General features: G+C 37.4%; 3 protein-coding genes across 8 annotated transcripts in view; 2 read left to right on the top strand and 1 right to left on the bottom strand.

The window, feature by feature from the left end:
* The window catches only part of LOC112454760 (zinc finger CCHC domain-containing protein 8 homolog), a 4,500-nt gene extending 933 nt beyond the window's left edge, over positions 1-3,567 (top strand). Inside the window, exons 2-7 of one of the 2 annotated variants that reach the window (XM_025016320.1) lie at positions 106-367; positions 572-861; positions 1,167-1,380; positions 1,499-1,679; positions 1,886-2,100; positions 2,175-3,567. In XM_025016320.1, coding sequence (XP_024872088.1) covers positions 106-367; positions 572-861; positions 1,167-1,380; positions 1,499-1,679; positions 1,886-2,100; positions 2,175-2,741 — 1,729 coding nt within the window. In that variant the 3' untranslated portion in view covers positions 2,742-3,567. The remainder of the gene's footprint in view (positions 1-105; positions 368-571; positions 862-1,166; positions 1,381-1,498; positions 1,680-1,885; positions 2,101-2,174) is intronic. The other variant, XM_025016321.1, reaches the window with a different exon arrangement.
* A 1,572-nt stretch (positions 3,568-5,139) lies between these two features.
* On the bottom strand, positions 5,140-11,552 carry LOC112454758 (small integral membrane protein 14-like). Its single transcript, XM_025016312.1, has 5 exons — positions 11,338-11,552; positions 8,098-8,205; positions 6,706-6,760; positions 6,308-6,450; positions 5,140-6,236 (listed from the first exon to the last, which is right to left on the bottom strand). The coding sequence occupies exons 2-5, from the start codon at positions 8,167-8,169 to the stop codon at positions 6,192-6,194; spliced, it is 315 nt and encodes a 104-aa protein (XP_024872080.1). The 5' UTR covers positions 8,170-8,205; positions 11,338-11,552; the 3' UTR covers positions 5,140-6,191.
* A 1,044-nt stretch (positions 11,553-12,596) lies between these two features.
* LOC112454757 (sodium-dependent dopamine transporter) overlaps positions 12,597-24,385 on the top strand; it is a 27,258-nt gene continuing 15,469 nt past the window's right edge. Inside the window, exons 1-2 of one of the 5 annotated variants that reach the window (XM_025016308.1) lie at positions 12,597-13,365; positions 19,679-19,858. In XM_025016308.1, coding sequence (XP_024872076.1) covers positions 19,690-19,858 — 169 coding nt within the window. In that variant the 5' untranslated portion in view covers positions 12,597-13,365; positions 19,679-19,689. Of the gene's footprint in view, positions 13,366-13,589; positions 13,656-14,820; positions 14,956-19,678; positions 19,859-24,385 lie in introns of those variants that run through there. The other 4 variants (XM_025016311.1, XM_025016309.1, XM_025016307.1 and 1 more) reach the window with 4 other exon arrangements.

The raw sequence follows: 24,385 nt of genomic DNA, 5'->3' as shown, positions 1-24,385 counted from the left end.
ATCGGTAGTTTTATTGTTAAATATTAAACGTGTGCGAATGTAATTATTATTATATATTCGTTAAACTACATTCTTCATGGATTAGGGAATTTCGTGTATTTGCAGGCGATATCGGCAACCAGTAAAAGACTTTTTGCGCGCTTTACTGCGAAAGAAACTCCCTTGTAAGAAAGATGTAAATGAATCAAATCTGACTTTAGAAATTTGGGATGATGAAGTCGATTACAAAGATGAAGAAGTGCTTGATGTAGAAAATGAAAGCGCTCTGAACGACAGTGTACAATGCGACGATGCGCAAGATTCTCTGTTTACAATTGATAAACGACCGAATGTAAAGAATGATTTGGATATTCCGACTTATGGGCAGGTAACGTTGTCTTTTCTTTATACATTTATTTCTTAATTATTTATTTTTTATTATTGTGCATATTTGTATATATTTGTATATAATCGTTAATATATCTTACTCCAATTGAAGAATATCGCAATACTTGTTGATATACTTTAGCTTAGGGGTAAATGTTATCCTGTTTTTACACAGCTGTTTTAAACAATAATTGTTTTACCTTAGAAATATGAGAGTACATTTGAGGAAAACCGTGAGACGCCAAAAGATTTAATGCCAAAATTAAATTGTTTCAATTGTAAGGGAAATCATAATTTGCGAGATTGTTCGTTGCCTAAAAATCAAAGCAATATCAATAAAAATCGTAAAGAGTTTGCTGCAAAATACAGTGCGGGAGTCCGATATCATATGAGTGAAGATCAAAGATTTAGTCATATGGTTCCTGGTCAGTTGAGTCAAAAGCTACGAAAGGCTCTTGGACTGAAAGACAATCAACTACCTAAACACATATATAGGTATTACATAATTACATAATCTATTGGGATTTGGGAGAATGCTTTTTCATATTGTTCAAGTCGGTATATTCCATATGTATTTCTATTAGTCGTCAGTAATAGATTTCTTAGAATCTCAATATCGTGCTTGCTGTTTTTGAGTCTATATGTGATAATATTTTGAGATCTCTTCTTGTCGCTGCAAACGCAAGTACGTTTGTACGAAATTAAATATTAAATTAAAATAAGAGAAGGAAAAATTCATAATTTTCAATTTAATGGGCCAATGAGGTTCATTCTACGTGCCAAAACGTGTTTTTTCTTAGAATGAGATTACTTGGCTACCCTCCAGGGTGGTTGGAAGAAGCACGCTTGCAACATTCTGGTTTGTCGCTCTTCAATTCTGATGGAATAGCGGAAAGTGACATAAATAAAGAAGAAGGCGAGATCATTACAAACGTAAATAAAGATCAATATGACGTAAAAAGAATATATGACTTCCCTGGCTTCAACGTGCCACCTCCTCCTGGTACCGCAGACGTAAGTAACATAGGGAAATAACCGATATTGATACATGAAAATGATCTTGTTTACTCGCTTATCTCGTAGCATTTTTTTTCTACTGGAAGTCGTAAACATTAAAGTCTGTCGATTGCAGGATAGCCACATGTATTGGGTACCGCAGATGCAAATCATGCACAGTAAACAGATGATGTTATTGAATCTGCAAGGTAAAGAAGCAGACGATGGTTACAAACGGAAAAAATTAAAATTACCTCCGCCAGTAAATAGTGTAAATAATGTAGAAATCAGTGATATGGATATAGAAGATACAGAAGGTATACTTATTAATCGACACGTACTTTAAAACGAATAAATAGTATCACTATTTCTAATGTAATTTTACTTTATTAAAAAGATAATTACTATAAAAAGTGAATAAGTATTATGTTAACATTAAATTCATATTATTGATAACACGTTTCTATTGGGTTTTCATACTTTTTATGAAAGTAAAACATAATTTCTTTTTATCTTATTGAAGGAGAAAATATTGTGGAGAATGTGTCTCTTAATGGACATTTTATATCACCATTGCCGAAAGATTCAGTGCAAGTACCACCAGTACAACCAGTACCACCATTACCACCACTACCACCGCCACCACTACCACCACCACCACCACCGTCAGAATGGTTACATCAAACAACAGACGATTCAGACTCGCAATCGCAAGAATTGCCTTCCTTCGATTTTGCGGTATATCTTCATAAGACTGCATATTTTTAATCATGAAAAAAATTAATCGTTTAAAAATTGCATTTTCTTTTTAGGACGACACTACATCGCTCACAAATTCGCCATCCTTATCTGAATTAGAGAGAAGGAAAAAACTATTACTTATGGAAATCGAAGAGACAAATTCGCAGTCTAATTCTGATTCCGTTTCAATTAAAACCGATTCGAATTCTTTGTTTGTGTCGGAAACGCCATTTTCCAGTATAACAGTTACGCCTTCTACCTCGAGAAGATCTTCAATTCAAGATTCTATAAAGTCGGATTTACAGTGCTGTCCCGATACGTCACTTAAAAATGATTTTAATACTACACTGAACACGTTAATTTCCGATAAAGTGCCTCAATTTAATTCTACTCCAATTCGTCTTACTTCGCAGAAATCTTCAGATACAAATCAAGCTTCTGTCAAGTCAATACATTTAGGTACACCGATATTGCCAAGTACATCTCCGTATAATAAACTACCGTCGTCGGAAAAGTTTTCCAAGGACATTTGCAATGTTATTAACTTTGAAAATTTGCCTGATTCAACGGGTAAATATGAACAAATGTCGGGAGTCTTGCAAAGAGTTAGAAGCACTATGGCAAGATTACACGAATAGGAATAGATTATTTAAGAATTGATATAGCCCTCTGTAAGTACAGGATATTTAGATATGCAAAGATCAATGAAATCATTAGTTGAGATTATTAAAAAAAAGTAATAGGACACGACTTAAAAATTTATTTTTTTCTTTTTTCTTACCTAATATTTTTAAAGACATTGATATCTTATTATAAATAGCTATTTTTGGATCTATAAATGTCTGTAAATATAAGATTGATGTGTTCACGAACATTATCTAAAAATCTCAAACACGCGGTTTGCAGACTAAATCACGATTCATTATTAGTATGTACAAACTATGCTTCACTGGTTGACGCAGTAGAATTCTATATTCATCTCCTTTTGAGCTTCTCTAGAATTCTTTTTCTTTATATTGATTGTAAGATAATAGACTTTCTTACTGTCAGACTTCTTTGAAACTACTGTTCAGACAAGTTACTCGGATGTGTCATGTCATCTTTATAAATTTTGACACAAAATTTGAAAGTAACGTTCTTGAAACAAAACTATCAGGAAGTGTTTAAAAATGATCGACTTTTTTTCTTCTAAACGTATATGTTTCCTTAGAGAACAGATACAGCATTTTCTTGTTACTCCTTGATATTTCTTCTTTTCTTTTCATTATTTCTCTAAATTCTCCAAATTCAGACTTAATGTGAAAATCTTATCATGAAAACAGGAGATATCGTATCCGTTTTGTTTCAATTTACTGCTTCAGATCAGAAAGCATTTCAACTTTTTCTTATTCTTTGATTGTGGCCTGTATGACGTGTTCTGAGATCTTTAGACATATTACAGTTAATAAAATGATGTAAAAAGAATCAGCATTTCTATATTGTAACTTCAATTTAATACATTCTCTTTTATTTCTACATACATTTTAGTCTGGTATATTTTCAATATTAAAATATCACTCGTTTATGGAAATATGTCTAATTTTTGAATATAAAGATTGAAATGTATCATACACAAACACAGAATATCTGTTGACAGAATTATTATTGGTTTTAAAAAATGCTTCCATAATTTTTTATGGATTCATAAATGATTTAACTCACAAGATTGTACATATATTTTATACATAATTCTTAGATGCGTAATTCATATTTAGACATGATTCATTTAATTTACTATATATGTATATACATATGTGTAATTATATAATATATATTAATTGTATTATATTACATATAATATATAATTATATTATATATTATATAAAAGGTATTTTATGTGTATAAATATACATATATAATACTGAAAAAAAATCATATAAATTGCTGTCATCTTCCAAAAGTACAAAAACATAGATACAAAGTTTTCATCACACAGTTATTATTCTTAAATATAACTGTGATGTTTATTTTACTTTTGTATTGTCTTATAATTCAGATCTATTTTCTACATACGCACATTAACTTTAATTGGATGTAAGAGAAGCTCTACTTGTGCAATATATTTTGTACACGTTGAGGAGATATGAAATATTCAACTGTGATTTATAAAACTAATATTCATATACGTACATGTCGCGGGAATTTCGCAATTCGTTATGCAAAATTTCTAGAGATTCCACTAAAGATCGATATATTGTGGATTTCCTAGGGATTTTGCAAAAAAAAAATGAATTACATAAAATTCTTGCAACATATACATCCATATATATATATATATACGAGGATTATTTTTTACAATATATGTATATTGTAAAAAATAATATATATCTACGTATATATTTGTATGCGACAGAGGAGAAAATAGTTTTTGAAGAATTAGACAAAGAAGATTTAAAAATATATAAAATACAAATCGCTAAACATTAAATTTCATCATGATACAACATGCAAAAATATTCTGAGATTTGGAAACCAAGTTTCAAATTTCAAATCATTGATGCTTAATTTTCATTCGCTCAAATATATTAATTTCTATTCTGTATAGATAATGTTAATACAAGAAATTTGCTGATATATTTATATCTTAATTTTCTCTTAATTAGTAAATATGATATGATAGCCATTTGCGATTATTTCAGTAAATATTATCCACCATTTTTTATACACGTAGGTACGTAATTATTAATTTTTTGCTGATGTACAATTGTCTGTTCGGAAATAAACTTCCGAATTTCCGAAATATGATAAGTAAAATGAAACGTAAATAGCCAAGATAAATATCGAATATATCAACAGTGTACAAAGATAATTACATGTAACTTTTATCTAAAATAAAATTATTTTGTAATGAAAATAAAAATATGTATAATTAGTTGTATAAATTGAATGATAACGGACGCAAATCCCTTTATATGAACATATCATTGTATCCCATGTTATTTTTTTTACAAGCTTCTGTATTGACATTTATATTGACGTAATAAACACAAAGAACCATTTTATGCAATGCGGAGAATCAGTTTTATTATCGAAAATATGGGGAATGTACAACGTTAAACAACATTGTTAGTATAAAACATTTTATCATAGACCATGTATATTACTGGAAAATCGTGTAATACTGCTGATAATCGTGGTTATTTGTACATAATTATATCTTTAAATCTGTATTCTTTTCATTCGTGTAAAACGTCGGATGTGACAAAATATCTCCACTTTGTTTGAACGATATAATATGCGTATCGAAATATATATTATAAAACTATAAATATATTCTCTTTTTTCATTGTAGATAACAAAATTTAATTTTTAGATATCGATTTTATCGTACTGAAAAAAGATAGATGCACTTCCGTCTAGTTTAGTAAATTACAAAAAAAATATAAATACTGTTTCTTGACAATCACAAAAGATTCCGAAATTCTCAATTATCATACATTATTTCACTATCGTTATATTATTTACAGCAGATAATTATACATTCTCGGTGATCGTATGTGGGAGATTCCTTATGCGACAAATTATTCGTGATTCTAAGGTCTGGATATTCTCATTTCTCGAATATAAATACCGAATAAATAATTAGATGACTATCCATTCGCAGGTACTTAATCTTTTTATTGTTTATATAGTAAAGATTTTAAATTCTATTCGCGCGTACAATACATTCTTCTTATCGCGCGTAAGCGGGTTCTGTTATTATCTCATGTTAGTGATGTAATTGTTCAACTTTGCTACTATCCTTCAGAAAGTTGTGATAAAACTTCATATTACACATAATAATATACATAGGCACGTGATTATAAGAGAGAGTTTAAAGAGAAAGGATATGCGTACGCGCGCGTTATATCGTGTAAAATTGCGATTACTAATATGTAAGGAAGTTAACGCTTCCAAATATCAAACTAATAAATCCCGCCAACGCGTATAATATGATTATTAACATCGTATCTATATACCATAACTCTTTCTATTTCTGTTATAAGTTTAGCACAAATCCTGGTATATAAAACCTCGAATAACAAGAGCACCGACGCGATATCTGCGATTTAATTCATCGTCGGCGGCGAAGGCGGACCATCCTCGTGTGAACCCTGCAAATAAAGTATGTCTTTGAAATGTGTCTTGCAAGCTTTCATCGATAATGCACAATCGATACACTTACGGGCTCGTTGCTGCTCTTGATAATGTTCCTGGTCGATCGTCGCAAAGATGGTCTAAATGCGTACAGGAGAACCATAAAGCCAATCATTAAGCAAGTGAAGAGGAAATCTGAAGATTCCCGAACGTTCGTCTGCGGTCCTGGAACTAGAAAAGGAATACTCGTCTTTTTCTTATTAACTACTAAAATTGTAATTTAGTATTATCTAACGCATAAATCGTGTATCTTAAATTAATAAACTTTTGTTTGTTTTCAGTTCTGGGAAGAAATCACGGACCAGTTAAACTAAAATTAAATTTAATCATCTACGGTTGGTGAAATCGACTGTAGGAGTATAATTTAATATAATTAATATATCTATTGTAACTAGAAGTATCTGTAAGTAAATAATGAATACGTACGTCTCGATATGCTGAAGCACTCGGTGTCCGAACAATAATCCTGTGATTGTCGTAACTGTAACAGATGAGTAATACAATTTGTGTAGAAAAATTTACTTTTTATTTGCAAAATACGCGCAGTGAGGCAAATAACTATTCGCTGCAGATGTTTCGATAAATACAAGTGCAATAAATATGTAAAGATACGTAATAATTATATATATCGTTATTAAGATTAATTTTACTTTTGTGTGGGTGTGTGTGTTGCGCGTTTACATATATACACAATACACACATACATACACATTGATGCATTGATACATTTATGTGTCTCATAAAAGCTACGTTCTTCATGTATTTTTCCAACGTAAAAAAAAAGATTCACCCAAGTTCATAATATGAGGCAAAAAGAGGAAAGCACCGTTATTAAAGCAAGATATATAAAATACTTAAAGTAACTTTAATACAAAAGAAAAGATATACATATTACAAACGGTCTTAATTTTAGATTCTCTTTAGTGTAGCAATTTGACAACCAAAATACTATAATAAGCACGAATAAATAAATAAAAAAAGAGTGACAAACTGGTAAGACACATTCAGCCTGCATAACAAAACAAAAATAAGAAAAACGGCTCTCAAGATATAATACAATCAAATTCATAACATAAGGTAAATAAGAGCAAAACGCCGTTGTTAAAACGAGATATATGAAAGCGAGATATACTAAAAGTAACTTTAATATAAAAGAAGATACGAATTAAGATCAAGTTACGTATTCCGTGTAGCGATGATTAAGTTACGTATCTAGTGTAGCGATTGTATATCAGATTAAATTACGATCTTTATAAGATATAACTTAATAAGATCGTAACTCAATCTTAAATTGCACCGAAGAGGATCTAAAATTAAGACCGAAACGTTTGTAATATGTATCATTTCTTTTTGTATTAAAGTTACCTTATATATCTCGCTTTAACAACGGTGTTTTGCTCTTATTTGCCTTGATTGTATAAAAATGATTCGTTACGGAATGCATATTCAACGAACTGATCCAGAGAAGCGAGGTTTTCCTCTTTACACTCGAATCTCTATAATTCGAAGTCCTCGTATTCGATTCGTGTAATGTATCATGCATCGATCGACTTACGTAATTGAAACATTTTTACGTAACCGCGTGGCGCAACAAATTTCTGCCAGCTAAACAGAAGAGGTCATTGCGTTTTACACAGGTCTGTCCAAGATTGGGAAACCTCGCTTATCGTTCGGCCATAGAGACCTAAAACGCTCGCGGAGAAAAAAAAAAGACACGCGTATGTATTGTATCCTTCGTCGCAGCCCATTATCCGACCGCGGGTTTATCGCGACATCGATCTGACGAACTCGCGTCTCATTTTCTCTCGCGTTACTTACGATAGAAAGTAGATGTTGCACGGACATGTAATTCCACATGCACTCGCACGGGTCGAATCCTTCGTCGCTCATCGTGGCGGATGGAAGACCTCTCGCAGAATCTTGCCGCTGCACAAAACAATGAAGAAATTGCCTCGATTATCGCGATTATTAGACAAGTCAACGTTTACTTTCTCACACCGCGCGAGCGCGACGCACGTTTCCCCGTCGCGTCGTGCGCGAGAATCCTTTTGGTCACCGATAATTCGTGCAAAACGTGCGACACGGTTTATTTGTTTGATATTACGAATGGTTACTTTTATAAACAATATACAGCGCAATATACTGACGTCGCGAAAAAGAAAGAAGAATCGAGACTCGTTAACAAACATGTATGTCTCAGCGATTCTTTAAAAATCTGATATTCCGCGAAGCAAAATTTCAGAGAATTGTATAAGCAGGTATATGAAACATAAACAAATGGTGTAACAATCTCGTTGGTTGATTGATTTCTCTGCATAATTTAACACTGCGCGGTCAATTTTTCGTATTTTACAGTTTTCTCCTGACGTTTCAACGCTTAAAAAAAAATTGCAACGGTTCCGGCCTTATGTAAGTGTAGAAATCACTCTTTGAAGCCTCAAAGATGATACATGAATTTTTATAGATTTTTTGCAACGCAGAAACGCTTTCAAAAACCCTTTGAACTTAAAAATCCCAGGGTGTCCCGAGTGAGTGCTCGAAAAATAACACGGCGTCCGCGCAGTGTCAATACCGAACAGTGGAGCATGGCATCGTGATTAAAAACGAGTTTAGATTCGAAATAACAAGGTATATTTTCGCGTTAAAAAATATGACCAAGTTGCAACTGTCTATAAGACTATATGTATGACTAATGCGCTGTCATTTCTCATTTCAAGGACATTCCGTATATAAGGCGGACAATTACTCGCATTTGCGTGACGGCGAGGGAGGAGGAGGAGGAGGAAGGTACCTGACTCGTTATCTGGCCTGCTGATACGACGAGCGCGCTGCACGCTGCACATTTGAAAATAATCTCGCAAATGTGACATAAATGTCGCGAACTTACGTTATGTAGATTATCGGCCAAGTGCAGCTGTCAAGGACTCGTTAGAGTATTACCGGCCGTTTATCATGCGCGTATCCGTAGAGCGTGTTACACTTTACGAAACGTATTTGGGCGAGACATACCTAATCTTTTCCAATAACGGAAGTATCGTGCCGCATTGTTTTCAGCGGAAGAATATACGCTTATTTATTTGACATATATCTATATTTATTTATTTAAGATGTATATACATATTTTTAAACTTTCAAAACAATGAAGTTTTATGCCGCTATAACAGCAATATTTTGTCCTACATATATTTTCTAAAATTTGTATTGTAATAGTTTTATGCATGATGCGCATAATGCATCATTTATCCTTGTTGTTCACCGAATGTTAAACAAGGATAAGCTTATGCGTTTCATCTCATGCATGAAACGGAACGCACCCAATATATGTATGTCTTATATAGTTATATACTATGTATTATATTAAAAATAAAATAAGACATGAATTTATAATTATATATATTAACTATATATAATAATTATATATACATATTTTTATTTATTTATATAGATATATATAAATATAAATATAGATATATATAAATATTTTATTAAGTCTAAGTAATATAAATTAATGTTTTATATTATTTTTAATTCATAATATGAAAAGATACATTATAAATTTTAGAAAATATACATTTAGATAAAATATTGCTGTAATAACGGTATAAAACTTCATTGTTTTAAAAGTTTGAAAAGTTTAGAAAGTTTATGGAGGACCTGCCTCGCGAGAATGTCCAAACGGAAGTTTCGAACTGCGGAAGTATCGAGAAAATGTAAGTACTATAAATAACGAGATGAACATCGATGTTTACACGTGAATTACCGATTGCGATACGTAGCGTTAATTTACAGCAACACGTGTCAAAGCCGTAATAAAGAAACCATCCACGATACTGATCTTCGATCTCCCAGCGACAATTGAAGATCGCTAAATTGCGAACGCGCTCGTTATAATTATTCCGTTTAAAATCGTGTCGTAAATCGCGAACAACGACACGAATCGCGAAGAGCGTAGAGAACATAGAAATTCATACCGCGGTTATTCGAGCGTCATCAGATAAACGGAATTCTTTCGAGTGAAACCTCATTTACGCAACGCGGCCACCGCAATGATATCTCGTGCCTGTGTATAGCCTGTAGCGCGATTCTGCAACTCGTTATGCAGCATCGTTATCGTTATATTGTCGTTGCGCAGCTTTTTTACCGTATAGCACACCTGCCTACCTGCGCAACGACAATCTAACGATAACGATACCGCAGCATTAACGAGTTACAGAATCGCGAGCGATTTAATCGAAATTTTTTCTCGTCTCTGCGCGCACCGCGCGGCTGTCACGGGTCACGGAAGTTGACCCTCCGTCTGTATAAGTTTTTTTTTGCTCCCTCGGAGTGTACAGGTGGGTCTATCACATTTGACGCTATCTTTCCCTACTTTAAAGTATTTTAAAAAAATCTAAAAACATTCACAAAACGTCTGCCAACATTGTAGTTGACGATTCTGTACGGTTATTTTGATAAACATCTCGTTTATTTAAAATATTTTCTGGCATGCTCGCAAGTTTGACAGTTTTACGAACAGAGATATCATCTCGGATGCTGTAAACCCACGTAAACAGACGGAGGCTTAACTGCTGATAGCATGCAGCGGAAAGAGAGGGGAGAGGGGGAAGGATCTCACAAATAAGTGCCGAGAGGGCCGCGCGGACGTCGTTCGTCGCGATTTTCCGCGCGGCCCGTCTCGCTCCGTTTTTTCCGCGCGCGCGCGCGCGCGACACCCTTGACGTTTCCCGACGGCGATTCGCGAGCGACGAGAGAGAAACCCAAGTCCGTCGCTCGCGTCCGTATGGTGACGCACGAAGGGGCGTCGCGCGAGCGACAGACGGCGCGGAACTCGCGGAAGCGCCGTCGAACGGAAAATCCGACGGGATTTCGGAGTTCACGACCTGTCGCCTAGTCGCGTCGACACCGCCGCGCCGTCGCGCGCGACGTCAAAAGGGAGATAAGAAAAGAGGGGAAAAAAAAAGGGAGCGAGGAAGACGCGACCCAGACGCACACGATCGACGAATCGTCGTCGAAGAGGGGAACGGAATGGAGCGCCCGTCGAAAGATGGATGTACTCACCGCGTCGACCGCAGGAAAAACGAGACGGACGGAAAAGCCGGATGACGACTGCGTGACGCGGGGACGCGGCTCGACAGCTAACGGGCGACTCGGACGACTTACGCACGGCCCGCACCAATCATCACGATCGTCGTCCTCGTCGTCGTCGTCGTCGTCGTCGCGGGTCGCCTTCGGCTGTGCCTTCGGTCCGTTCGGTCGCGCCGTGTGTGCACTGTGCGGTGTGTGTACGGCACGGAGTGCGTTCGCGACCGTGCGTTCGTGACCGCGCGCGATTGGCGCGCGAACGGCCAATCGGCGAGGACGGCGCGACAATTTCAAATTCAACTGATGACACACACGGCGTCCGAGAACGATCGATTTTCTTTGGGCTGTTGTTTGGACGACCTCGCTCTTCTTATGTCGTGAAAAGAACAGGATTCTTCTTCTTTTTTAATTTTGTTAAATAAAAAGAATTGTTTTTTATACACGAGTTTGATTGCTCTCTGTTTATAATACATCTAATAATAAAATAACTGATAAAATGATGCCTTTGAACTGTCGTTTGAAAAATCTCGCTCCTTTTACGTCATAAAATGAATGCAATCTCTTTTTCTTTAATAAGAGTTTGATTATTTTCTGCTTATAGCGCGGAAAATAATTTATAAAACGCAATTATGCATATAATGTATGTTTTGCAGGTTGACAATGTTGCAAGCGTTATTTCTCGTCGTTCTGAATAATTTATATGGATATATAATAAAAAATAATTTCTTGAACCTGAACAAATTAATCAATTTAAACTTTAGATTTTCGGGAAAAAAAATTTTCAAATCTCTAAAACATTTGTGCTCTTTAATATCTTCCTTGAACTTTCACGTTGTAGTAGGGAAAACCCGTTGTTGTTTGTTTCATCGCACGAGAGTAAATATTACATTTCGAAATTCGCTAATTGGGATTCCCGATTGGATTCCTAACATTTTTATAACTGCCTAGAGCACGAATGTACATGTGTATGTACATGTGTATGTACATGTATGTACATCGCTCTGAATTTTTATTATTAATATCTATGTATTAATGTAATATCAAGTAATATGTTTTTCATATGCCCCTTCTTTTTTTGGAAAGGCGACTAGTCGATGTCGTGCGTAGTATTTCCCGTCCGGCGACAACGCGCGCGCGCGCGCGCAGGCAGTGATTGGTCGCGGTCGCGACCAACCACGTGACCGCGGCGCGTATATACGCACCCGACGGGCGCTAAAATTTGCCACTCGCTCTTTCGACCCTTTGCGACGAGGTTCCCCTATTTGTGCCGGAAGAAATACTACCGCATCCTCCCCGTGTCTCTCCTCCCTTCTTTCTTTCCTCTTCTTAGCTCCAACTTGTTGCCCGTTTCGATTTTCATCTCGCGGGAGAAACGAAACGCGAAATATTCCTCGCCAAGCACACGGCGCGCGCTTTTCCGCCGGAAGTAAACTCGCGGCAGGGGATGCACGCCGCGTGTTCGCAACGCGTCTCGCGATTCGCCTCCTGAACGCGCCCTTTCGCGATCTTGCCTCCTCCCCCCTTTCGTCACCTTCCCGTCGACCGGAATGCGCGAGAATTCGCGCGAGTAGAGCGCCGCGAGTGGGGTACGAGCACGAGCGCGCGCGAGATCGCTTCTCGCTTCGCCTCCTCCCGCGTAAACGTCGCGCGCGCGGGAAGAAGGAAGATTCTCCTTCGGCTCCTTCACTCCTTCGGCGTAACCTAGAATTCGGCGCGGATAAACGCCGAGGGGGGTGTCGCGGCAAAGAAAGGACGCGCGGCGGGAAGGAGGAAGAGGCTGGAAGAGGCAAAGGAAGGAAGGACGACGACGCGCTTAGATCGGGCATGGGTCTGACGGATACCAGTTTCGAACTACTTCTGACCCTGTGGCGAGTCTTCGTCGTGGGAGTCCTGCCGTGGACCGAGGAGCCGCGCGGTCAGTGTCGCGGGGTCTCGTCGAGCTGTAACATTCACGGCGACGCCGCCGCCGCCGCCGCTCGTTAGTCGTCTTCGGCGCGACGCTCGGTAAGTACACGCGCGTCCCCGCGGTATCTCTCTCGCGCGCCGCGACGCTAGTTAACTCGATATACTCGATCTCGTCGCGGGAAACTCTCCCCGCTCCCGCTCGCGAGTGGACTCGAGGCCGAGGAACGGGGCCCGTCGTTCCCCCGACGTTCGTCGGTGACGACGGGTTTGCAATTTTGCAGCCTTCGGCGATTTTAATTATTTATTGTTTTTTTTTATCTTTTAGAAATGAATTTTATTCTTCTCGGTTAAAGGGAAAAAAAAAGAACGAAATTGGCTGCAATATTGTTGTGAGTATCTCAAAGAGTGATCGAACTTTCAAACAGCGTCGTGTGTACAATTTGAAAATGCGCGATTCTATGTTTCCTCGATTCGTCGTCACTGCCTTTCATGTTTATCATATAATTTTGTATCGCGATTCTAGATTTTATTAGAGCCGTGAAATAATTTTAGGACTACTGGTGAGTAGTGTAGACGGATAAAAATCATTGATTATCCATGATTTTTATCCGTCTACACTTACTCACTAGGATGAGCCGCGAGTAGGACCTCCAGTCTAGAACGGGCATAAATTCAGGGTGTAAACGTGCCAATATTAATTGTACGAGTTTTATTTCAAGAACAAATAAACGCCAAATTCGTCAGAGTTTGTGATTAATAAATAATCGGAATGACAGAAATCTTAGAATGTGTGCTACATAAATTGTACGTTTATATTTTAAGTAACTCATATACACATATAAAATAAATTATATTTCAAAATATATCCATTACCTATTTGAAATATTTATATATATTTATAAGCACGCTTTGTAGACTTTTATGCGCTGTTTCAATTCGAAACAACATTTCTTGGGGAAACATGGAAAACACATCTACCAGCTGACATTTTTAATAAAATAGAAAATATATTTCGAAGCGCGTTATATTACACTGCAATACGCGGAAGAATCATAATCAAGCGTTATTGATTGCGTATTATTCTAATGTGGCTGGAAAGAGAGATTTCAAAGGTCAATAGAATAATCCAAACTGTCAATGACGCTTTGTCTTGATCACTCGAGTCATATCTCAACAACCGAACAACCGGCTGTTATCCTTACACCTTTCGGAAAATGCTTCCCGCGCTTCCTCGAAACGCATTGAAGGAAATCAACAACCGCCAGCGAAGACGCTTTCCTCGAGATGAAAAACAATCATTCGTCATTCGCGACGTCACGATGATGTCCAAAGCCGATCGAGTGCCATCTCAAGGATCCAATTGCCGGTTAAAGGAAATCTAATTAGCGTCACGTTCGTAATTCTCAGGAAACCTCGCCCCAGGAAAGTCTCCCACTTGTGAATTTCGTCGTATAGTTTCTTTCAAATCCGACGGATCCTCTCCCCCACTGTCGATGTGTTATTCGTCAGCCAGTCAGGCTACCACGTTCGCGTAGCCGTCGTTTGAATATTTGAGACCGGGACGCGGCACGCGAGCGGTTAGTCCGCCGTCGCGAATCACGATCGACCGATCGCGGGTATTTCGGGTTTTCCTTCGGCGAATTCCTCCGCCGAAGAGGAGAGCGAAAGACGAGGAAAGGCTGTCGTCCGGTAGGTTCCTTCTGTTTCTTTTTTTTACACCGTGACTTCAGATACGGGGAATCCTTTCGCCGCCACGCAGAGTTCGTGTTTTATTTGAAGGGCACAAAGAATATCGTGCCTTTCGATTCGACAGACTTTTCTACGGTTCGTGAATTCTCGTAACGAAAAAAATTGGACGCGAGAAATCTAACGGTTAGCATTAAACATTTTTTTTCCTTTCTCGTTACGAAATTTTCTTTCGACGCGTAGAACGTGATGTAACAAATGTCTCGTAGCTGGTACGAAGAGAGAAACTGTCATTTCCATTTTTCTCTGAAATAAAATTCAAGATATCTTCTATGAAATATATCCCATAAATGCAGAAAGAAAGAGAAAACACGACTGTAGAAATATCTGATAGTAATCGCGTTTAACATATAAATAGATTATTTCACAATTCACTTTGGTTGCGCGTATATCACCTTAAATCGGTCAACTAAGCGTGAAAAAATTCAGTGGCTGTGCTATATTTTGCGGCTCTCTTATATACATTAATTATCATACATTATAGACAATTTATGATTATTTTAATTTAGGAGAATTACACGTTAAACTGGATTTTCAGATTAAACAAATCTCACTCGCGTGAGATTTTGTATTTGCAACTGTCAAAATTATGGCAAATTTTGTTATTATTCTGTTCGTTATGTCAGCGAAAAATCCTAACTTGTAATTTTTTATCACTACACACATTATATTTGACAGATATTTTGGGTAAAAATACATTTGATTGGTTTAGGGCCGGTTGTTCCAACCTGTTGGTAAGCTAACTAATAGTTAAATTATATGTCTATTTTTGTCTAATGTAAAAGATAAACAAAGACATATATATGATTTAACCGTTAGTTAGTTTACCAACAGGTTGGAACAACTGGCCCTTAAAGAAATATTTATATTTATTTATGCAAGACGTAGATACGTTAACATTTTCTAAATTTTCTAAATATTCATTAGAGATTATTGCGATGCAGGAATAACTACGCGTATTGTTTCATGCATAATAGATTTTGTGTCAACAATTGGAACTTGAAGTTTATCTGCGTATTCACGCGCACTTATATGCATATACGGGTTTTTTAATCGTGAATAATTAAATATTACACAATGTACCTATATTCATCTTTAAATCGCGTCACCTCAGAAAGATGCGAATATCATCTCAAAATCTCTGGCTGTCTGGCTGTCTCTCAAGAGGCGAATATTACATCAGAAATGGATAACATTTCTCTAATTTCGCACTTTTTCTATTGAAAGAAATTATTCACCGGGTAGCTATTATAGATTGCGATAGTATAGTTTCAAAAGTAATTCGGAACGTAAAAATAATAAAAATTCCCATATAAAATTACCCGTTTTTAATCAATTTGATAAATTTTAATATATAATTATATAATGTCTAACAATAGGTGAAGATTTTATGTATATATGTTTAAAAATATATATATCATATATTTATTTATCGAAAATAAATATAAATTTATTGATAACTGGTTTTTACTACATATTTTTCTATTAATATTCGCTTTATGTTCTTTGAGACATAGTAGAGCGGACATTCATCGCATTGCGAATGATTAAAATAACTTATTATTTTAATTATCGAGATTGAGTTTGATTTTTTTACACGTAATTGTTTCCGCCTGAGAAAGACTGCTACGCAACGTTTGTTTGATTTAATTGTTATTCGCAAAAAATATTTAGTGATAATCAGCCACACGAGCTAAGAGTATAAATTAATCTTAAAACATTGCCATAATTTAACTTCTTAATAAATCAGAAGAAACAAGAATATCTTTGTGTAAAAAATAGTCAACAAAATATTGCTTAAAAAGAAACGGAATATATAAAAATAATAGAAACCCCCCGACATTTCTTTTATATTAGATTTTCTTAAGTTGTTCTAATTCTTTTCTACAGTTAACGAAACTTATTATTAATAAAATAAAAGTCTTGTAACAAAAAATCTGACTATTCTATAAAGGAGGCCGCGCTGCATCAGTCAAAGAAGAAAATGAGAGGCTTCTTGCGTTAATGCAAGAATTAAGGTGTGTCTAGTTTACACGCGATAGAAAAAAGCATGTAAAAAAAGACGTGCAGTCTCGATGACGATCGTTTCGCGTCATTGCGGTTCTCCTATTTGTCCTCCTGTGCGTGTGCGCGGGCATATATTACCGTTTGCGGTTCGCTATCTCTGCTATTCAATTGCGGTTACGCTAATTAATTTATACTTAATTCTTGGACAATGGTTCGGGAGAAGATAGCCAAAGAGGGAAGAGACCGGCTTCTGAATATGTATACATATAGGTGCGACGCTCCTGCTGTGCAGGAATATGTTGACGTAAATTCGATTTCCACGGAATATCGTTTTTACTCCTTTACCCCTACTCCGTCGCTTCCTTCTATTCTAGCTATTATATCCTCGTTAAAACTAGTTTTGGAATATTCGTTAAGAACCGATGATGACATCGATTGAAATATCGTACCTACTTCGGGGAAAGGGTGAAGGAAGACTTTAGTGATATATTTAACTTTTCCTTATATAAGAAAAGTATAATTGATTAAATAGTAGAATAGATACCTAACATTATATAATAAATTGAGCAATTAAATTTTGTTATATAATTTTCATTTAAAAATATTTTTATCAAGATATCTCGCAGGATATCAAATTCTCGAAAGATTTTTTTCTGTCTAGATTAATCAATTAAGCAATTTTTAAATAAAATTATTAATTTTACATGAAAACTGTTGTCAGAATTTACCAGTATTATTTAATACTATTAAGAAACAAACAAAATTTCCAAATTTAAAAAAATTCACTAAAAATGGAATAGTATAAGTTAAAAAAAATGACATTGAACTACGTGGTGTAAAATCGAGTGTAAAATCATATCCTCCTTCAGATACACTTAAACCGCTTTACTTACAAATGCATTTAATTTACACGAATGAATTTCATTAGATCGGATTTTAAATTCATTATTCAGTTTATCGTTTTAATTTATGGATCCTTCCTCGGCGAACTGGTTTCCGAAGCTGCGACGGAAGCGAGTGTGAAGCGGGAAACGCAGACTTTTTCCTAACGCATAATATACGTAAGCGTAAGAAAACTGATTGGTCTATTTTCTTATGCATATGTGTATATGGACCAATCAATTTTCTTATATGCTTACGCATTATGCGTTATGCAGAAGTGTGTGCGCTCCCCGCTTGAGCGATCATCGCGGCGGCGAGGGCGGAGGGGAGGGTGGAGGCGCGAGCGGGTGATTTTTCGTCGCCGTCCATCTTCGCGCGTCCGTAGGTGTCTCCGCGACCGCCGAATATCAATTAACTGGGTCGGTCCGCGTGGATAAGCGTGGATCAGTGCGCGTGACAGAAAACCCCTCGTCGAGTGGCCCCTCGAGGCCGGATCGCCCGCGATCGCCTTTGAAATATACGCTGTTTGACCGGTACCCGTCACGGGGTACAATGAGGCTCGTTGGGGGCGTCGAGCGTTGTCGCCTGAAGGGCTATCGATAACTTGTCGTCGCCAAATTACACGCGCCCGCGCCGCGCCGCGCCCCGTCGCGCACGCGACGCGCTCCTCTCTCCCACCCCTCTTTCGCTCGCACATACGTTCATGTTTCGTGTCAGTGCGCGAATAAATAATATAATAACCACAAATGCGCGCGCGCGTATGCACACACACACACATATATCGAATCGCCGATTTCCTTTCCATTGCGTTATCACCATCCATTCTCCTCCATCCCTCCTCTTCGCGTCTCCGTTCGCGCGCGCTGCGCCTTCCTTTCGCTCGACTCCTTTCGCTCCTCGCACACCCGCGACCTTGCGCCTAATTCCGCGCGCGGTAGGCATGCAGATTTATGCACTTGTTCATGAGCCGAGTGCATAAGATTATTACGTGATTACATTGATCAGTTTGCACGGGAGACTTTTGCCTTTAAGGAAAGCCTGCTTCAAATCTCTCGAAGAAATAATAATATACCGTTCGCATTTTCTTTTTATTGTGCCCTTAAGCAAAATACATAACATATTTTTTCTGGCATTGGTATGGATTATTTCCTTTTTTTAAGCTCGGGATCGAAAGTTTTCAATTTTTTTCTCTTCTATTTTTCTTTTCTTTTTTTTTTCTAATTTATCGAATACGAATGACGGCGTGCGAAAAACATTATTTTGAGGGTATAAAGCCTTGTGTCCACGATGCTAGAACTGCGTCCGAGTTTCGGTTTAAGCCAATAAAACTGCTGCTTTTCTGTAAGAGCTGCAAGTTGCGTGGCTTAAACCGAAACTCGGACGCAGTTCTAGCATCGTGGACACAAGGCTTAAGAGAAAATCTCGGATTCTAATTAGATACGGTTACGACGAAAGATCTAGGCTTTAATAAAAGTCAAATAAGAGGTCGAACATAAGTTTTGACACCTTTAAGAACCATGAATTATTGATGATGCAAGATGCAACCTACATTGCGGAATGCATAACATTTCTATAACAGTATTTTAATGATTATCTTAGTCAACCGGACGATAAATTATTAACAGCTTTCCATATGCTGAAATATACATTATGTAAAATTTTCATCTAAATGACGATTAACTTGCAGACATGAGAACTAATGTTACCTTTAGAGTATAAATTACGAGCTATATATATATTTATTGAGATATACATATTTATTGCCGTTGCATTGCAGGTACCGGAAGGATGTCGTCGACGGTGGTAAAGAACGCCGCGAAGGGCGTCGACGTCAACGCCGGCGACGGCAGGGAGACCTGGTCGGGGAAGCTCGATTTCTTGCTGTCGGTCATCGGGTTCGCCGTCGATCTCGCTAATGTGTGGCGATTCCCGTACCTCTGCTACAAGAACGGCGGTGGTAAGTGTATATCGCGGCTCGAGCGAGCGCGGCCGCGAAAATAAACCGCGGCGCGATTTCCCACGCGGTTTATTTTCGATTATTTCGCCACGAGTCGAGTGCTCCTCCCTGTCATCAACGGGGGCGCAATGGCAGGAATACGATTTCAATAATCCGCCCTTTCACCTTTTACCACAGACCCCATCCCACGTTCGCGCTTGTTACGAATAACACCACGTACGCCTAAGCAAGCGACTCCCCCGCGCCTTCTGAGCTTCGTAATTTTTCGCATCATCGATTGCGGGGACCCTGGGCATTATTTACGCCCCGTTTTTGCGCCTCGAGAATACTTACACGAGGACGGAAATTTCCGGATGGAATTATGACCGGTTTCACCTGCGTCGATCTGCGTTTCATCTCGGAAGAACGATTCTCGATTCTCCTCGTCTTTATCTGAAACCGAGACGAAAAATCGGTTCTGATCCGTTAACTAATTGTAAGTTAATTGATACTAATTTGTGTCGAGAACGCTTACGGATTAAAACATTATTATTGCGCCCGCCGCGCGCCGGAGTGTCATTGTTTCTCATCCAGCATCGAATACCCGGAGTTATATGGGTCTTATATTTGCGTCAATGCGAAAAACAAATTTCATCATGAATCACTTATATCTGCGTCGTAGGCAACATCATCGTTACGGTTGAGTGTCGCTCTCGGCAGTCAGATTTAAATTCAAAATTAATGGAGCAAGAAGATATACAAGTGGTTTAACTATTAAATTTACCGTTTCTTCCTTCAACTTCATGCACAGGTATACCCTTGACATTCTTCGTCTCCTTTCTTTTTGTCGTGTTCTTCTGCGTAACGGCCTTTTTGGCTCGGAAAACAAATCGCTCCTTCGATACTCGTGTGCGAGGGAAACTTCGTCAACTGCCGCTCCTAACATCGTCGGACCTTATTTCGCAGTTAACTCAACTCGAGGGCGGGTTGGGTGTTACGCGTCGTCGAGTAATGTACTCCAGCCGACGAGCAATGCCGCGCTAACCGGTCGGCTAATTGGCATTTACCTCGCGGAAAATGACCTCGGGATTTAGACCTCGCTCGGCGAAAGATTCCTGACGACGGGGGCACCTCGGCAGGTGCCCAAATTGGTTATAATTACAGGAAGGTAGTAATTTACAGGGCGCGCGACTTCGTAAATCGCGCGGAGCGCTCATAGCGCTGTTAACCCTTTTCTTCACTTTTCCACGAAGACGAGAGCGGGCAAGTGCGAAAGTTATTATAATTGTCGGCGGTCGTCGTTCGAATTTCTTTTACTTGAAACAAATCAGCTTTATTTAATAGGGAACCTGCAGAGATTGAGAAAGCTCTTTTTTTTTTAACAGAAAAAGCAGTTACGCTAGTAAATACATAGATATACGTAACAATTATTGCGCACAAATTTCGCTTTATAATCGTAACATCACTATTATTCAATAATTACTCTATTATTATACTGATATCACTTGTATGCCTATCAATTGCATTATCTGCGGTATGCAGATTTTGTATAAATATGTTAAGAGCATTCCGCCTCGACACCTCGGATACGCCAACATTTACGCATCGAATTTACATAACAGCCTTGAGACGATAAAAAAAAAACGATTTATCAGTTAATAATTGCACATGAATGAGGATACATTATCAGGATACATTATCAAGCGTCTCGTATTGTATCGGTAATTAGCAAGTTATCCTTCTTGTATTGTAATTAATTTGTGCCTTTACTTATCATGGAAAAGGAAGGAATGTACGGGGACAATAGAATCATTGCGTGGATCTGTGAAAATGTATAATTAGTTGAACGATAATTTAGAAAAAACTACAGTATTTTTTTATATTCCTATTTATGCCTAATAACTTTATAACACCCCATTTTAGGATCGTAAATTATTATTATGAAAAAAATCATCGTGTTTAAGTCGCATATGACTAAAATCAAAGAGATCTTGGAACGCGAATGATCATGTTTTAAATAGGTGTAAAGATGGTATTGAAATATTGATAACCGTATGCGAATCAAGACCAATAATAAATCGTAATGAATAAACGACATATTATTCAAAAATCCACAAAAATCGTGAAAAGACGTTCTCAGATACACAAGTTGTATTAATAAAATCAAATCCACATAATACGATATTTTCTGGGACATTTAGAGACGAATTTTCCAGTGCGGATATATAACCAAACGCAGTTTTCGTTTTATTAAACATTTTACTTATATCAGAAATCTAAAATTACAATTTTTCAAGTTAAAATTGATTTAAAATAACGTGAAAACTTTTATTTCGTTTGGTGCTCAATTTCGATAAAGGATTCCATCATTTTCAACGCTAAATAATCCTGAGCATATCGATTTCACAATTCTGAGAAAGGAGAGGTCTATTAGAGAAGAGGGGAAAGACTCGTGTCTTTCTGAGCACCCTCCGCACAAGTTCGCGTACGCCACGTGTGGCGTTGGACACACATTTGTATTTGCTTTGTTCCGAATTGACGTAAGCGTCCGCCGCGGTTATCAACGCTGTCTCTTTCTCTCTCGACGAGAGTCCCGATCTCATCTCCACGCACAATCTCCACGTGAGATCTCTCCCGCTTCTCACTCTCGGGGGATCGATCTCGCGGAAAACGGTCGGCAATCTTATTGACTTTTGCTAAGCCCCGCTGCGGCGACGGTGACGGCGACGACGACGACGACGACGCCATTAGTACCGGTTCTATCGGGGGTCCCCAGTAGGAATGCGATTAGGGCCGCTGTCAGTGATACAGAGGCTTCTCAAAAGCGGCTGCTAACTCAATTAAGAGCGGAGTAGAGCGCGCGGCTCCGCGCCATTAGGATGGGCAAGATCGGTCGCTAATTTCCAATTACCTTAATTAATTATAATTTCCCATTCGGGACGCGGGCCTTTGATCATGGACGTGCGCGACGCCGATGCACCCCGCCGAACGGCGACTGTGTCGTTATCGCCCTACGGGAAGCGTTATTAACGTGTTGTTTCGTGATTATAATTCGGTGCAGCTCGTACGGTATCGAGATATGTACCAGCCCCGATGGCTCCTGCCTATACCATTTACATTTGATACTTTGACTACTTTTCATCCGTAAGACCTATGCGTAACGCGACGCGCTTTCTTTCGCGACATTAGATAAACGAAAGCGAGTATAGGGGTAATAAAGCGAATATCATAGAAATTTCTGATGAAACGACACGATTAAAGATTGTACGAATCATTCGGGAGAATTTAAATTGATATAAACATCCATCTCCCACGTTTGATACGAAGTAATCTGATGTGCTTGATTGGGTTCGAGAAGAGCTTTATTTTAATTTAAAATATTAAGTATTTATAACATTCGTATTTTCAATACATATTTTTTATTATATTATATGGATTATACATATATTTAATTACTTATTAGGAAAATAGAGGAACGTCACATTTTTTACACTAACTTTGAAATAGTTATAACTCATAAAATGAAGGAAAAATTTGCAGAAGAGATTATAAACGCAAATAACATAAACCACATCATATACAAAATATTTTCTAAAAAAGCACAATTATAAGTTTTCGCAATACATTACACCATAATATATTTCTATATTTATCTTGTAAAAAAAAACCACTCTTTATCTGATCACGGTACTTACAGCAGAATCGCCTATACTTTTCTACATAAATGACTTTATACTTAATTTTTCTTAAAACTTGTTAATTAAGTCATACTTAATTAAGAAGAAACGCAGGACACCTATCCTTGAATGTTTACCATGGATTACGAGTCTCGTCTCGCATGTTTGTTCAATCGGATGTCTATCGCGTCTACCTCGAATCCGCCCGGTTATTTCGTTATAATTTCAATTTCGCGGAAATTTCCATTCCGCGAAATTCACGTCGGATTATACAGTTTTCGCGTTTGACTAACAATATAAGCATTAGCACTTCTGGATACTGAGAAACGTGCAATGTTTTCGCGCATTTATTGAATAATGTATTTTAATGTTATTCGTAAATGCTAATCGAAATTCTATACCGGTTTGTCGTCTCGATACAGATTACTCAATCGACGATGATCTGATGGTAGCCTTGCGCAATGTCATCCACAAGGAAATCAATTGCATTATGTGACAGATTAGTGATGTAGTTTTTTACGCAGCTCGCGTGCCGTGCGATTTTTTTCTACTGTTGTATATAGCGCAGAATATTATAACTAAATTAATTCAGTTATTCAAATAGGTGAGTTGAATTAATTTGTCATGCAACAAGCAAGTAATCTAGCATTGATGCATCATCTCGAAGAGTTTAGAGTTAAAAGTTAAAGAGAGATTATACATCAAAGAAACTTTATTCTACGTATATCTAGAATGTATTTATCACACATATCTAGAGATAATTTAGATTATTATCCAATTCATGTATATTATATATTAAGGCGAAAGTTTATACAATAATCTTCGCATAAAATTCGCTAATGCAGTTTCCTATAAAAAACTTATTATGTGT

The sequence above is a fragment of the Temnothorax curvispinosus genome, unplaced genomic scaffold (assembly GCF_003070985.1).
Source record: "Temnothorax curvispinosus isolate PA1 unplaced genomic scaffold, ASM307098v1 QBEX01005316.1, whole genome shotgun sequence".
Classification (NCBI taxonomy): Eukaryota; Metazoa; Arthropoda; class Insecta; order Hymenoptera; family Formicidae; genus Temnothorax; species Temnothorax curvispinosus.
Note: the sequence above shows the minus strand (reverse complement) of the source record. Positions and strands in the feature narration are given on the sequence as shown.

Bases quoted from the DNA above. Each gene is read 5' to 3' on its own strand.
- LOC112454758 (XM_025016312.1), bottom strand. From the start codon at position 8,169: ATGAGCGACGAAGGATTCGACCCGTGCGAGTGCATGTGGAATTACATG. The intron at 6,761-8,097 runs GTAAGTAACGCG...CATCTGTTACAG, and splicing joins TGCAACATCTACTTTCTATC to TTACGACAATCACAGGATTA. The intron at 6,237-6,307 runs GTAAGTGTATCG...CTTTATTTGCAG, and splicing joins TCAAGAGCAGCAACGAGCCC to GGTTCACACGAGGATGGTCC.